Genomic DNA, 12,289 nt, shown 5'->3' on the forward strand with positions numbered 1-12,289 from the left:
GGTGGGTTAAAATATTGTATTTGTACAGTTTTCAATTGAGTGTTTGTCACAAAGGAATCACAAATGATCACATTCTGTTTCATTTAAGTTTGAGACATCATCCCAATGTTTTTGAATCACGGTTGTACATTCTGTACAAAGACTCTACACGTCCAAGTCGCCTTCTACTCCACCATGTGTTACCTACATAACTGCAGCCAGTTGTCTGTTAAGTTAGTTGCCTGTTATTTGTTCCTGAATTCAACCAAGTCGTTCCCTTTAACAAAAAACACAACGTGTTTAAAACAGCACCAGTCACATGGTGAAAACATTGATCGTACAACAGTTTGGTTGGTTAAGGTTTGGACATAAGTGAAAATAAAGGCTCAGTTCTTCCCATCGACCTCCCCACCTGCTCACCAAACATCACTTCATCACCACACAAAGCACAAAGTAAGTTTCAGATCAACGTATCTGTGGTTTGCAGAAACATAAAAGTAGCAACTTGGATGTTAAATAATCAGACCAAACTTCACATACGATTCCAGTAAAATGAAATAAAGTTACTCACCATATGTAGAGTTCCATGCTGCTGCAGATTTGCTTGTGGTGACGAAGTTGAAGTTAGATTTTAATGAAAAATATTTTGGAAATAATCCACTTTTCATGACAGAAGAAAAGAGGAGTGCAAAGAAGGGAAAAAAACAGCAGAGAAAAGAGGGAGAGAAAGCTCTCTGCTGACATATGGTGCCACATTATGAGAACGACACCTCATTTTCCAATTTGCTGTTGTGCCTGAAGAAATATTTATCATTTTTAAAAAAGTTAAAGTAACTCCTTGAGCCTAAAAATAGCTTCTCATGATTTTGAATCTATTTCTTTGTAGGTTCAGATGAACACTTACACCTTTCAGATTTAGTAGAAGTAAAAGAATATTAATTTAAAAATGTAATTAAGTCAAATAACTAAATAAATTCAAAGGAAACACAGCATTAAAAACAACCCCTTTACCTCTTAAACGTTGAGAAAAAAACTGCAGTGTGACATCATTGACTTATTCCAAAAAATAATTTAATGGCACGAGTTTTTTTAAATTTGTAACAAAGAGTTGTTGAAGCCCACAGAAAGTAAAAGTCTTTAGGAAGTCTCGAACATCTTCTTCCTGTCAGCTTTGTCCTCAATGTTCTTACGCCAGTCGCCGACTCCATCGCTGGCCTGCAGGACGACACATTCATCACAGTGAATGGGTGGTCCTAGTGGAGTTCATGTGAAATAAAGATCATAATGTAACCATGCCTCACCTCCTCTTTGACCTCCTTCTTGACCTGCTTCAGGTTGGCCCTCAGGTCCATGGTCACCTTGTGTTTTCCTCCCAGCAGAGCCTGCAGCATGGTGTCAGCGGACATACGCACTTTCTTCAGGGCGGGTTTCTTCACGCCGGCCAGCTCCACCACCTTCAGCTTCAACTCCTCAATCTAAAGAAACACCAAACACATTAGTTTTAACTAGGGCCGGGACTTTAACGCGTTAATTAAGATTAATTAATTACACAAAAATGAACGTGTTCAAAAAATTGATGCATTTTATTGCACCGCGGAACGTTTCTCACTGGATGAGTTTCAGGCGGACCGATTATACTGGAGCACCAACTAGCGTTCATGAGTTCAGACAACAACAAACCACAGTGAACATGACGGAAGAAGCTGATGAGATCGCTTTGGTTGGCTCCGTGGATGATGGGACATTTTGTTACAAAAAACCAACGGATGGAAGCGTTGATAAGAGCATGGTTGTGTTGCTATGCAACAAGGAATTCACATATCACCGCAGCACATCCAGCCTCAAGTATCACCTCAATGCAAAACATATAGCAGCTAGCGGCTAGTGTGGTAGCTAGCGTGGATTGTGTTTTACTTAAAAATGTACTTATTCTAGTTTACAGAAGGTCTACCTACCTATAGGCTACCTGAATTTATGAAATGTACTATATTTTTAAATATGCTATTGCTACACTTAATGGCAAAAATTGCACTGGTCTGTTGGACTTAAACAAAAATAAACAATATTTTTGTTGCTTAAGCTTATATATTCAGTCATTATTCAATGGTATACTAAAAATCCATGTGAAAAAAATAATTTCTCACTGTTCTCAGGTCAAATATTTATATGCGATTAAATGCGATTAATTTTGATTAATTAATTACAAAGTCTCTAATTAATTAGATTAATTTTTTTTTTCGAGTCCCGGCCCTAGTTTTAACCCTTCTAATGCACAACATGGTTCAAAAATGACCCGCATTAATTTCCCATGTTATTTCATGCTGGCTGTGTTTGAATATCTTCCTTTTTTATTACAACAGATCATTATATCCATTTTTCCTTTCATACTTTATGAAGAAAAATATTTTTTGTATTATTACATCAAGTTTACACACATGGGTCAAAAATGACCTTGTGCATTGGAAGCGTAGTGATACAAAAAGTGATACACTAAATTAACAATTTGAGTATATGTGTACCGGTAACTATGTTTCTTATTTTTAAGGTTTAACTTTAAAAGAGTTGTTAGAACCACCAGCTTCCATTGGAAAATCATATTAGAGACTTATTAGAGCCACCAAATAATAATTTCCATTGGAAAAACACCAATTTAACAAAATAAGATAGTTAATTTTTGCGTCTCCTTTATCAGGTTTTAAATTGGTGACAACATATAAACACCTTCTAAAGCACAACATGGGTCAAAAATCACCTTGTGCATTAGAACATAGTGATAAAAAAGGGGGGTTATTCAAAAAGTAAGAAATGAAAACAAAAAATTAGGATGTATGATGATCAAAAACAAGGTATTTGAGGAAAACCTGCAATACTGAATGATGAAATTATTTATTGCAAAGATATAGAATATAAAAACTTAGTCGGGTCTCTTTAGACCCATGTTGTGCATCAAAGGGTTAAAGGGTCAGTTTGGATTCTCCATAAACCAGCTTTGAAGAGGCAGAAAAAAGAGCTCCAGCTGCATGCAGTGTGCGGAATGTTTTCCAGCATGGACACCGTGTTCTCTCAATGTTCACCTTCCGCTTAAAAACTGGAAAAATATTTTTCTATGGACCTGAGAACAGTGCAATTTTATGTTTTTTGTGAATTCAATAGAAGATCTGCACTACATTGATACATTGATATGGTGCAAGATGGCAAGAAAGACCAAGAATAGAAAAGTAATAGTTTAGCGAATGTAAAGTATTTTAAATGTGCAAAAATCTGTTGGAAAAAAAGTTCATTGAATACAAATTAAGGTTTAAGGTTAAGACTGCATCATGTTTTCTTCATTTGGACCCCTTATTTCACATTATTGCCTTGTCTTCCCTACAAAGGATACTACATCATGTTTAATCCATTTAAGATGCACTTTCTCTGTATTTTCTCCAATTAAAAAAACACTCTAGAGGGTACTTCTCTGCCTTATCTCCATTTAAGGACACCCATTAGTGCATTGTATTTAGTTTTCACCCTAAAAGGCACTTTTTCACATCGTCTTTAGGGCAATCAAAATGGCACTTTACCTCACTGTCTCATTAACAAACGGCCTAGAAGGGACTTCATCCTGTTTTATCTACCACAGGGGCATCATAGTATACTTTTACTGCATTCCACCAGTGTCTGAAGGCAAAGTAAGCAGTGAAAATATTCTAAAAATAGCGTATACTTAAACTGATAGTGATTTTTTTCAGGTGGTTAAAACACGTTTTGCTGCAGCAGCACATTGTTTAGCTTCGGTGCAGGTAATACACTGAAGTACCTCAGACAATCTGATTTAAAAAATCCAAACTATCCCTTTAAAGCATATGTAAGTGAGAAATCTCTACCTCCTTGTCTGATTTTAACACTTTGGCCTCGGCGTCGTATCTCTCTTCATCAATCTTGTCGAGGGACTGGTGCAGCTTTTTGCAGATTTCCTGTTGGAAGGAAAATAGGAAAAAACAAATCAGCTCTTCAACACTTGTGTTCCTCCCCTTTAGGATTTTTTTAACATGTTTTTCAGGTTGTTGTTTTTTCTTTTACCATCAGAGACGCCTGGTCTCCGCTCATGTCGGGGGCGGGGCATCTCTCTGCCATGTAAGTTACTTTGGCGGCAGCGAGGTCGGTAGCTTCCTGCTCCAGCCAAGAAGCGGCAACCTGAAGCACGATACTCTGCAGGACAAGGACACACACACTCTCAAGTTATTACAGTTAATATTATTATTATTGTAGTTACCTAACCTCTTAAAACTCTGTTTTTTCCATTTACGCCCCATGTTGTTACCCTCTGACTTGGAAAAAGTCATTCATACTCTCATATTCTCCCGTTTAGATTACTGTAACTCCTCTCCTCTCCTCTCCTCTCCTCTCCTCTCCTCTCCTCTCCTCTCCTCTCCTCTCCTCTCTGGCATCTCCCAGAAATCCCTTTCTCGCCTCCAACTGGTTCAGAACGCAGCAGCTCGGCCTCTTACTGGTTTTACCAGACAACATCACATCACCCCAATTTTAGCTTCCTTGCACTGGCTCCCTGTTCGTTTTAGGATTGATTTTAAGATTTTACTGATCATTTTTAAAGCTCTTTTAGGTCTGGCTCCTAGCTATTTAACAGAATTATTAATTCCATACAAGCCGACCCGCCTCCTTAGATCCTCGGGTCAGACCGTTCCACAGCCAAAACTAAAGACTTAAGGCGACCGGACTTTCTCTACCAGAGACCCCGACTTTGGAACGAGCCACCTGAGGAGATAATGCGCGCAGAGTCAGTAACTTCTTTTTAATCACTTCTTAAAGTCCACTTTTATGGACTTGCTTTTATCTAATGCTTTTTATTCGAGCTGCAACGATTAATCAAACAATAATCGATTATTAAATTAATCGTCAACTATTTTGATAATCCAATAATTGGTTTGAGCAGTTTTTTTTAAAGACAATAAGTCCAAATTCTCTGATTTCAGCTTCTTCAATGTGAATATTTCTTATTCCTTTGTTCCTTTATGACAATAAACTGAATATCTCTTTGGTTTGTGGACAAAACAAGAGATTTGAGGACGTCATCTTGTGGTTTGGGAAACACTGATTGATATACATTTTATTGACCAAACAACTCATCGATTAATCGTTTAAATAATCGACAGATTAATTGATAATGAAAATAATCGATAGTTGCAGCCCTGCTTTCTATCTCACCACTCCTTTTACTTCTTCACTTTTTACTTTTTTACTTCTTTTATCTTTTATTTTCTGTGTATCTGAGAATGTCTTGTGATTGTTCCTGCTCTGTCTCTTATTGTTTTTCTTTTAATGTAAGAATTGTTTTTAGCCTCATGGCATCATTCTCCTAGTGATTAAACCTCTGAAGTCACAAACTTGACTATCAGTCAGATTTTTTATTTTATTTTAATTAACAAAGTACAAAGCTGCCAGGAACCGAACCAACAAACAAAAGACACAGGTGTCTATTTAACCATTTATACACACACAAAAGCAGAAAAAATAATAAAAAATCTATAAAGTTAAATAAAGTTATTATTATAAAGCTATTATTCAAATCAACCTGTTTATCCTAGCTGGCATAAGAAGGTCTGAGCTTTTATACCGGTCTGGTTAACAGGATGAAGAAGAAGTTATGTGGTGATTTGCATAGTTCTGGCATAAACCATCTCCTAGTTATGGTTATTCAGATATAACTTATTACAGACGAGGATGGAAACACATGCTTTTAAACAGCTGCATGTTAAAGAAAAACATTTTCAGAGAACCAGGAGATGATACTTTCAAATAAGACCTCAGACATCTCCCCCATCTGTACTCTTATTTCTATTATTTATTATTATTATTATTATTATTTTATTTACTTATGTAGTATTTGTATCGGGGTTTTTTTTATTTTTTTTTTATTGAGTATTTAAGTTCCCTTCTTAGGTTTGTGATTTATATTTACTATTTGTGTTTGACATGGTTTGGGGCATATGTTTGGAGCCCCAGTAGTTATATGTATGTGTTATTATGTCTGAAAATAAATATTCATCACACATCACATTATGAAGCTGTTTACATGTTAGCACATCCAGCAGACACAGTGCAACTTCACAATAAAATAGTAGAATCTGATTTATTTTCGATTAAATTTGGATTTATTGGATAATAAAGGAATTATGTTACCTTCAGATGATGCCTGCGGCTCGATGTCATTTTCTTTCCCCTGTAATTGTCAAAAAAAGGGGAAATATTAATAACATTCAGGGATTCTCACAGGAGTTACACACAAAATGTTTAACAACATTTCTAGCAGAATAAATTCATACTTACTCAGACATCTTGGCTTCTTTTTGGTTTCAGACTCTGTGAATAATCAGGAAAATATGAAACAGTTAAAAAACTTTATCATAATTTCATAAATAAAATACAATATAAAAAGAACAAAAATGAGAACTATAATAAGACCAACAAGACTGTTTTCCACTTTTTTAATCCCATTATCACCTGAATTATCAGTCTTCCTCTTTCATAAAATGAAAACTTTATATTCAAATTCTCAATATTTAATATTATTTATATTTATATGCATTTTATATTTTTGTAATTGTAATTTGTTTATTGTAATTATGTTTCAAAATGTTCATAAAAATCCAATTTATTTAGAATATACTATACTGCATGCTCAATTATTAATATTTTTTGAATTGCAATAAAAATAAACCTTTTCTATATGGATTGTGCACCAATATGACGATAAAAAAGTTCATCAAAAGCCTAATATTATTTTATACATTACTGTATATGTTATAAACAAATTCTAGAAATAAACCCTCAGAAAACAAAGAATGCTTGTTTTCTGCATTATATATTTAGTAAAAAAGTTTTTATATTGGTGCATAACAGCACAAAACATACAGGTACACTCATTGCCAAAGACACTCAATTGCTCATCATTAATGTTCATTTTAATGTTTTCTCTTGTTATTTTACCTTCTATTTGCCCTGTAAAACATTTAATATTTAATGTAAACAATAAATATAATAATAACACGAAATATTTTTTCTCTGTTAAAGTAAAACAAGAAGTAACAAGTGAATGATCTTTAAGCCACTTTAAATAAAAACTGTGTCAGTCAGCGTTAGTATTAGTGTTTGTCAATCTGTGGTCTGGGGGCCTCCGGGGGCCCCTCTGCAGGCTCTTGGCACTCATGTGTCATTCCCTTCAGGTCACTGCTAAACCTGGCTAAGGGTCAAAGGTCAACGATGAGCCATGACATGACATGGACAGCAGCTTGTCTGACAGGAGAGGTCAGTGCAGCTTTCAGTTACGGAACAAAATAAAATAAATCCCAGCATTTAAAACCAAACTACAGTCAGATTTTGACTTTTTTTTTCTTTTTCTCGAACAACTTCAGATATTATTTACCAAAGATTTTGGCCTTTCAGACTTGCATAATCTATAAAGTTCACCGGCTGTAAAACTGAAACGTAAATCACTTGAAATATGCTGATCTGCAGCATCAGAAGTGACTGGTGTAACCTGATATTGAGGGTCATTTTTCACTCAAAGGTAACTGGATATATGAGCCAGAAAAAAACCGCCTGGAAGGAGCCAAAGAGTTTTGTACAAATGCAAAAGTTTTTTGATTCTGCAGGCAGATAAAAACAAAGCACCCTCGAGTTGTTCAGGAGCCACAGCAGTGATGTCACTCTGAGTATTTTAAGGAAGGATTTGTAAATGTTTTGTTAAGAATTAAGAAAAAAAAATGAAATTTAGAAGTAGTAGTAGTACTAGTAGTAAAAAGTTTAGGAAAAAAACTTAATTTGGACGGGACAAAGCTTCATGTTTAGCAAAAAACAGGAAAAATCTTTTTCTTTGGACATTTTTTGTGAACCAAATACAAGATCTGCACTCATGACACAATGCTACAGAGCAAGAAGACAAAAATAATAATACAAATATAAAAAAAGAAGTCTCTACACACACACACACACACACACACACACAAAATATTTAAGCCACCTTTTGAATACATTAAATGTACAAAAATCTGTAAAAAAAAAAAAAAAAAAAAAAAGTAAACTCTTGCCTTGAAGGAGGTCAATGAGAGAATAAAAATACAAATTATTGCTAATAAGAAAAAAAAAAAAAAAAAAAAATTTGCACAGATTTGAATGTGTGGAATCTCTTAATTTAGATTTTCATAAACAAAAATGTCCTATGAAATAGGCTCACATCATCAAAATGAATAAACATGTGATCATATTATCTTATTTCTGTTAACAAAAACAGAAAAAAAGATAATTTCCTCCAAACCACCCAGAGATATAAGACTAGAGGGTGAATCCTTCTGACTGAACCCACAGAATAAAAGAGTTTCTCACCTACAAAGTGACGATGAGGAGAACGGCAGGGACTGACGGGAGACAGTGAGGGAGTCACAGACTAAAAAGTGAAATCTGTGGGGGTATATATGTGCTTGGACAGGAATTTTTTGCATTTCTCGTTATGGCCATGAGACCAAAGGAGCCAATGAGCTCCTGAAATACCTTCATTCTTTGACAGCTCGCCTCATAAATCCTCCATCGGTGATGTCGGCCTGTCCCTGGTGCTCAGCAGTCCTGAGTGGGACAGCAGCAGGAAGAGGGAAACATACAAGACTTTAACTCAATTAAGGTCAAAGCTGTCATCATTGTAATAAAACCACGAGATATGGAAAATCTCTATTTTTATATATTTTATATTGACTCCTGTTACACTACAGCCCTTTTGTTTAGGTGGGTGGAGGAAGTTAAGTGGCCAGCTTAGTTTATATAAGAGCAAGACTTTGAGGAACAACATAGACAAATCAATGCTCATTTAATATAAAAATCGTTTGACATTTTGGAGAGTTCTGCAGGAATTGCATTTTTCGTGATTGGATGATGAGCACTTCTGTTCTCTAAAGAGCTGAGAAACCCCGTCAAAAAAAGGTTTGAAATATCAACATCCAGTAAACAAATTGTTAAAAATGACAATAAAATGTGAATTATTTTAGCTAATGAAACCCAATCAGATGATTGGTGAGCATTTGAAATAAATAATAAATAAAATAGAAAAGAAAAAGCTTAATAGACATTAGTACTGTTTGTTCAGGATCAATTGCTGAAAATATATTTTAAAAAAGAATAAATTAAAATAAAATAACAGCTATAGGACACTATTTTGTAAATTAGGGTTATTTTTAAATGCTTTTTAAAATATTAAATAATGTAAATGATATAAAAAATAAATCATTTAAAATAAGAGCAAGACTTGATTTACTTCGTGATTTAGTTTCAAAATCTTTTGACATTTTGGAGAGTTCTGCAGGAATTGCATTTTCATGATGAGCACTTATAAACCCCCTTATTGTCAATATACCTAGGAAAGCTGCATGTCCTCTGAATGCTCTAGGTCTCTAGTTTATGTTGTAGTTTCATGAGGCTGTGATTATCCTAGAGGTCACAGCAGCTCATTTATACAGTGAGGTTGAGACTCAAGAAATTCCCTCATTGCAATGAACTGGCTACTATCATCCCACATGAATACAATGGGCTCTCTGAGTCCACAAGAGTCTCAGCTTTCCACTGATATCCAGTTTATGCTATTTCAGGATTGTTAACCCCTTAACATTTCACCATGGCTAGATAGCACTGCCCTACAAAGTCTAACTGCAGTAACAAAATGGTAACTGGTGTGCACTTATATAGCGCTTTTATCCAAAGCACTTTACACTACAGACTGCCCTCATTCCGTTCACACACACATTCATACTGGTGGCAGAGGCTACCCTAAACGGTGCCACCTGCCACCATTGGGAATTCATTCACACACTGATGAACGCAGCATCGGGAGCAATTTGGGGTTCAGTATCTTGCTCAAGGGTACTTCGACAAGTAGGCTGCCATGGTCGGGGATTGAACCACCAACCTTCCAAACAGTAGATGTCCGCTCTACCAACTGAGCCACAGCTGCCCCTATGCAAAAGGTAAAACTCAGAAAAACTGCTTTAAAGTTTCAGTTCAACTGGCCAGCCAAATGGGTTTTAGGTAGATAAGTGATATGACACTTATTTCTACATGTATTGATTACGTCATTTTTATGCTAAAAAGTCATGGCGATTTATTTGACCTTTGACCCCAAAAATGTAGTTACTGCACTCTGCTGTTGTCTTCTTTCAGCTTTTATCTTTTCAACTTGATTTTGTTCCATGTGTGTTTAAAATGATTTAACAACTCTTTGTTGTTTGTGTTTTTTAGATCTAATGTTATAAAGTAATGTTATATTTTAGTCGTAATATAATTTAAACATTGTTTTTTTTTTACTTAACCACTATCTAGATAATAATTTCCCTATCAACTTATCATTTCTATTATTCTTGTCTTCACTATTCAGCACAATAAAGAAATACAAGGCTACACTGTATCACAGTCAAAGCAGATGACTTACTGCTGTCTGCTTTGGTTTTGAGTTGAATTTTGTAGTTACTGCAATTTTTATATAATTATTTATTTGCAATAAAGCAAAATTGAAATCTAAAACTTTGTCACAAGATAAAACAGACATCAAGGAGTTCATTTTTAGTTATAACTCAGTTTCGACCAAAAATGTAGTAAATGCCACATAGTTGGTACACAGATTTGGTGTTAAATTTTACCCTTTTTTACCATTTGAGAACTAATGAAAATGGACAAAAATCCCTCCAAAATGCCACATTAACAGAAAAACCATGCTGTGATTTGATTTGGTACCAGAGACTTTTGACCTTTCGGAGATTTCTACAGGAATAACATTTTTAGGTGATTGTATGTACTGTTATCTGAACTGATGATAAAACCCCTTATTGTCAAAATACCTGTGATACATCCTCTGAATGCTCTAGGTCTCTAGTTTAAGTTGTAGTTTCATGAGGCTGTGATTATCCTAGAGGTCACAGCAGCTCATTTAATACACTGAGGTCCAGACTCAAGAAATGCCCTCACTGCAATAAGCTGGCTACTGATTACTAACATCATGCCACAAGAAGAAAATCAGGCTCACTGAGTCCACAAGAGTCTGATACCCAGTTTATGTCAATCCAAGATTGTTCAGGGACCCCAGCATGGGCTGAAATATGTGCCACCAGAAACTGAATTTTAATTATTTATATTTGAATTTAAATTGCTTAACTTGAATAATTCCATAGAAAAAACTGAATTTGAATCACATAATTTGAATATGTATTGTTCAATTATTATTCATATTTGAATTTAAATTGCTTAACTTCAAAAATTGCATTAAAAAAACTGAATTTGAATCACATCATTTGAATTTGTATTGTTCAATTTTATTTATTGCATTGAAAAATATGTAACATTGAGATACATAGCATATAAGAAACTGTTCGATGTGATTTGATTTCAGGTTTTCCAAACAAAATGCTCTGACATTAGTACTGTTTGTTCAGGATCAATTGTGGAAATTATGTAATTCAAATTCGTTTTTTTTAATGTAATTATTCAAGTTAAGCAATTCAAATTCAAATATAAATAATTCAAATTCAGTTTCTGGTGGCACATATTTCAGCCCATACCCCAGTATGCAGAAATATTTAAATATAATAAGCAAAATTATAAATGATACATTATTATTTTGCAGGAGAAAAAATATGTTTTTTTTCCCCATAAAACTACATATTATCAGCATAAAGTGGGCATGTCTGTAAAGGGTAGAGGTCAGAGGTCAAAATGAGTCTCTGAAAGTGAAAAGTAGGCAGTTCAACTAAAATTTTCCCCATGTGGGATGATAAAGTTATCAATCAATCCATCAATCTATAAGTATTTAGAATATACTGTGTGTTGGTGATACATATACAACATAAAAAATGCATAAATGCTAATGTTTATAAAACATTTAAATACAACATGCTTTCCAGTTTAAATCCCCTAAAGGTTTGATTTATCGAGTGATTAAAGAGATCCAAAATTCCCTCTGTGAAAAAAAACAAAAATAAAACAAGAATTTTGCAAAAACAAGTGTTTTGAATTGTTGTTATAAGTAAGTTTTAAAGACGCACCTTATTTGTTGCTGCAGCAGTTTGATGCTGGATTCAGACACTGAAAAGACAAACAGAAACAAAACAATCAAGAACTTCACCTTTATATGACAGCAGGGGACATTTACAGAAGAAAATTAAATGTGACATTTATGAACATAAAACCTCAAAGAAAAACAATAAAAACAGATGTTACTCACCTTCTGTTTGTCTGATCAGATAGGATAATAAAATAGGAAATAAAACTAAATTGCCCC

General features: G+C 34.5%; 1 protein-coding gene across 3 annotated transcripts; it reads right to left on the reverse strand.

Annotated features, from left to right (window-relative positions):
- Positions 1–1,116: 1,116 nt before the first annotated feature.
- Positions 1,117–6,387, reverse strand: LOC131973286 (troponin I, fast skeletal muscle-like). 3 transcript variants are annotated; one of them, XM_059335249.1, is made up of 6 exons: positions 6,307–6,387; positions 6,160–6,199; positions 4,042–4,170; positions 3,846–3,935; positions 1,281–1,454; positions 1,117–1,194 (listed from the first exon to the last, which is right to left on the reverse strand). In XM_059335249.1, exons 1-6 carry the CDS (start codon positions 6,312–6,314, stop codon positions 1,117–1,119), a joined length of 519 nt encoding a protein of 172 aa, XP_059191232.1. In that variant the 5' UTR covers positions 6,315–6,387. The 3 variants fall into 3 exon arrangements, with proteins under 3 accessions (XP_059191232.1, XP_059191233.1, XP_059191234.1); XM_059335250.1 differs by having other exon boundaries at positions 1,117–1,181; positions 1,271–1,454; XM_059335251.1 differs by lacking the exon at positions 6,307–6,387 and having other exon boundaries at positions 1,117–1,181; positions 1,271–1,454; positions 6,160–6,303.
- Between the last annotated feature and the right edge of the window lie 5,902 nt (positions 6,388–12,289).

The sequence above is a fragment of the Centropristis striata genome, chromosome 6, assembly GCF_030273125.1.
Source record: "Centropristis striata isolate RG_2023a ecotype Rhode Island chromosome 6, C.striata_1.0, whole genome shotgun sequence".
In the NCBI taxonomy this organism is placed as follows: domain Eukaryota; kingdom Metazoa; phylum Chordata; class Actinopteri; order Perciformes; family Serranidae; genus Centropristis; species Centropristis striata.

Bases quoted from the DNA above. Each gene is read 5' to 3' on its own strand.
- LOC131973286 (XM_059335249.1), bottom strand. The intron at 3,936-4,041 runs GTAAAAGAAAAA...TCCTTCCAACAG, and splicing joins GAGACCAGGCGTCTCTGATG to GAAATCTGCAAAAAGCTGCA. The intron at 1,455-3,845 runs GTAGAGATTTCT...GTGTTTCTTTAG, and splicing joins TGTTAAAATCAGACAAGGAG to ATTGAGGAGTTGAAGCTGAA.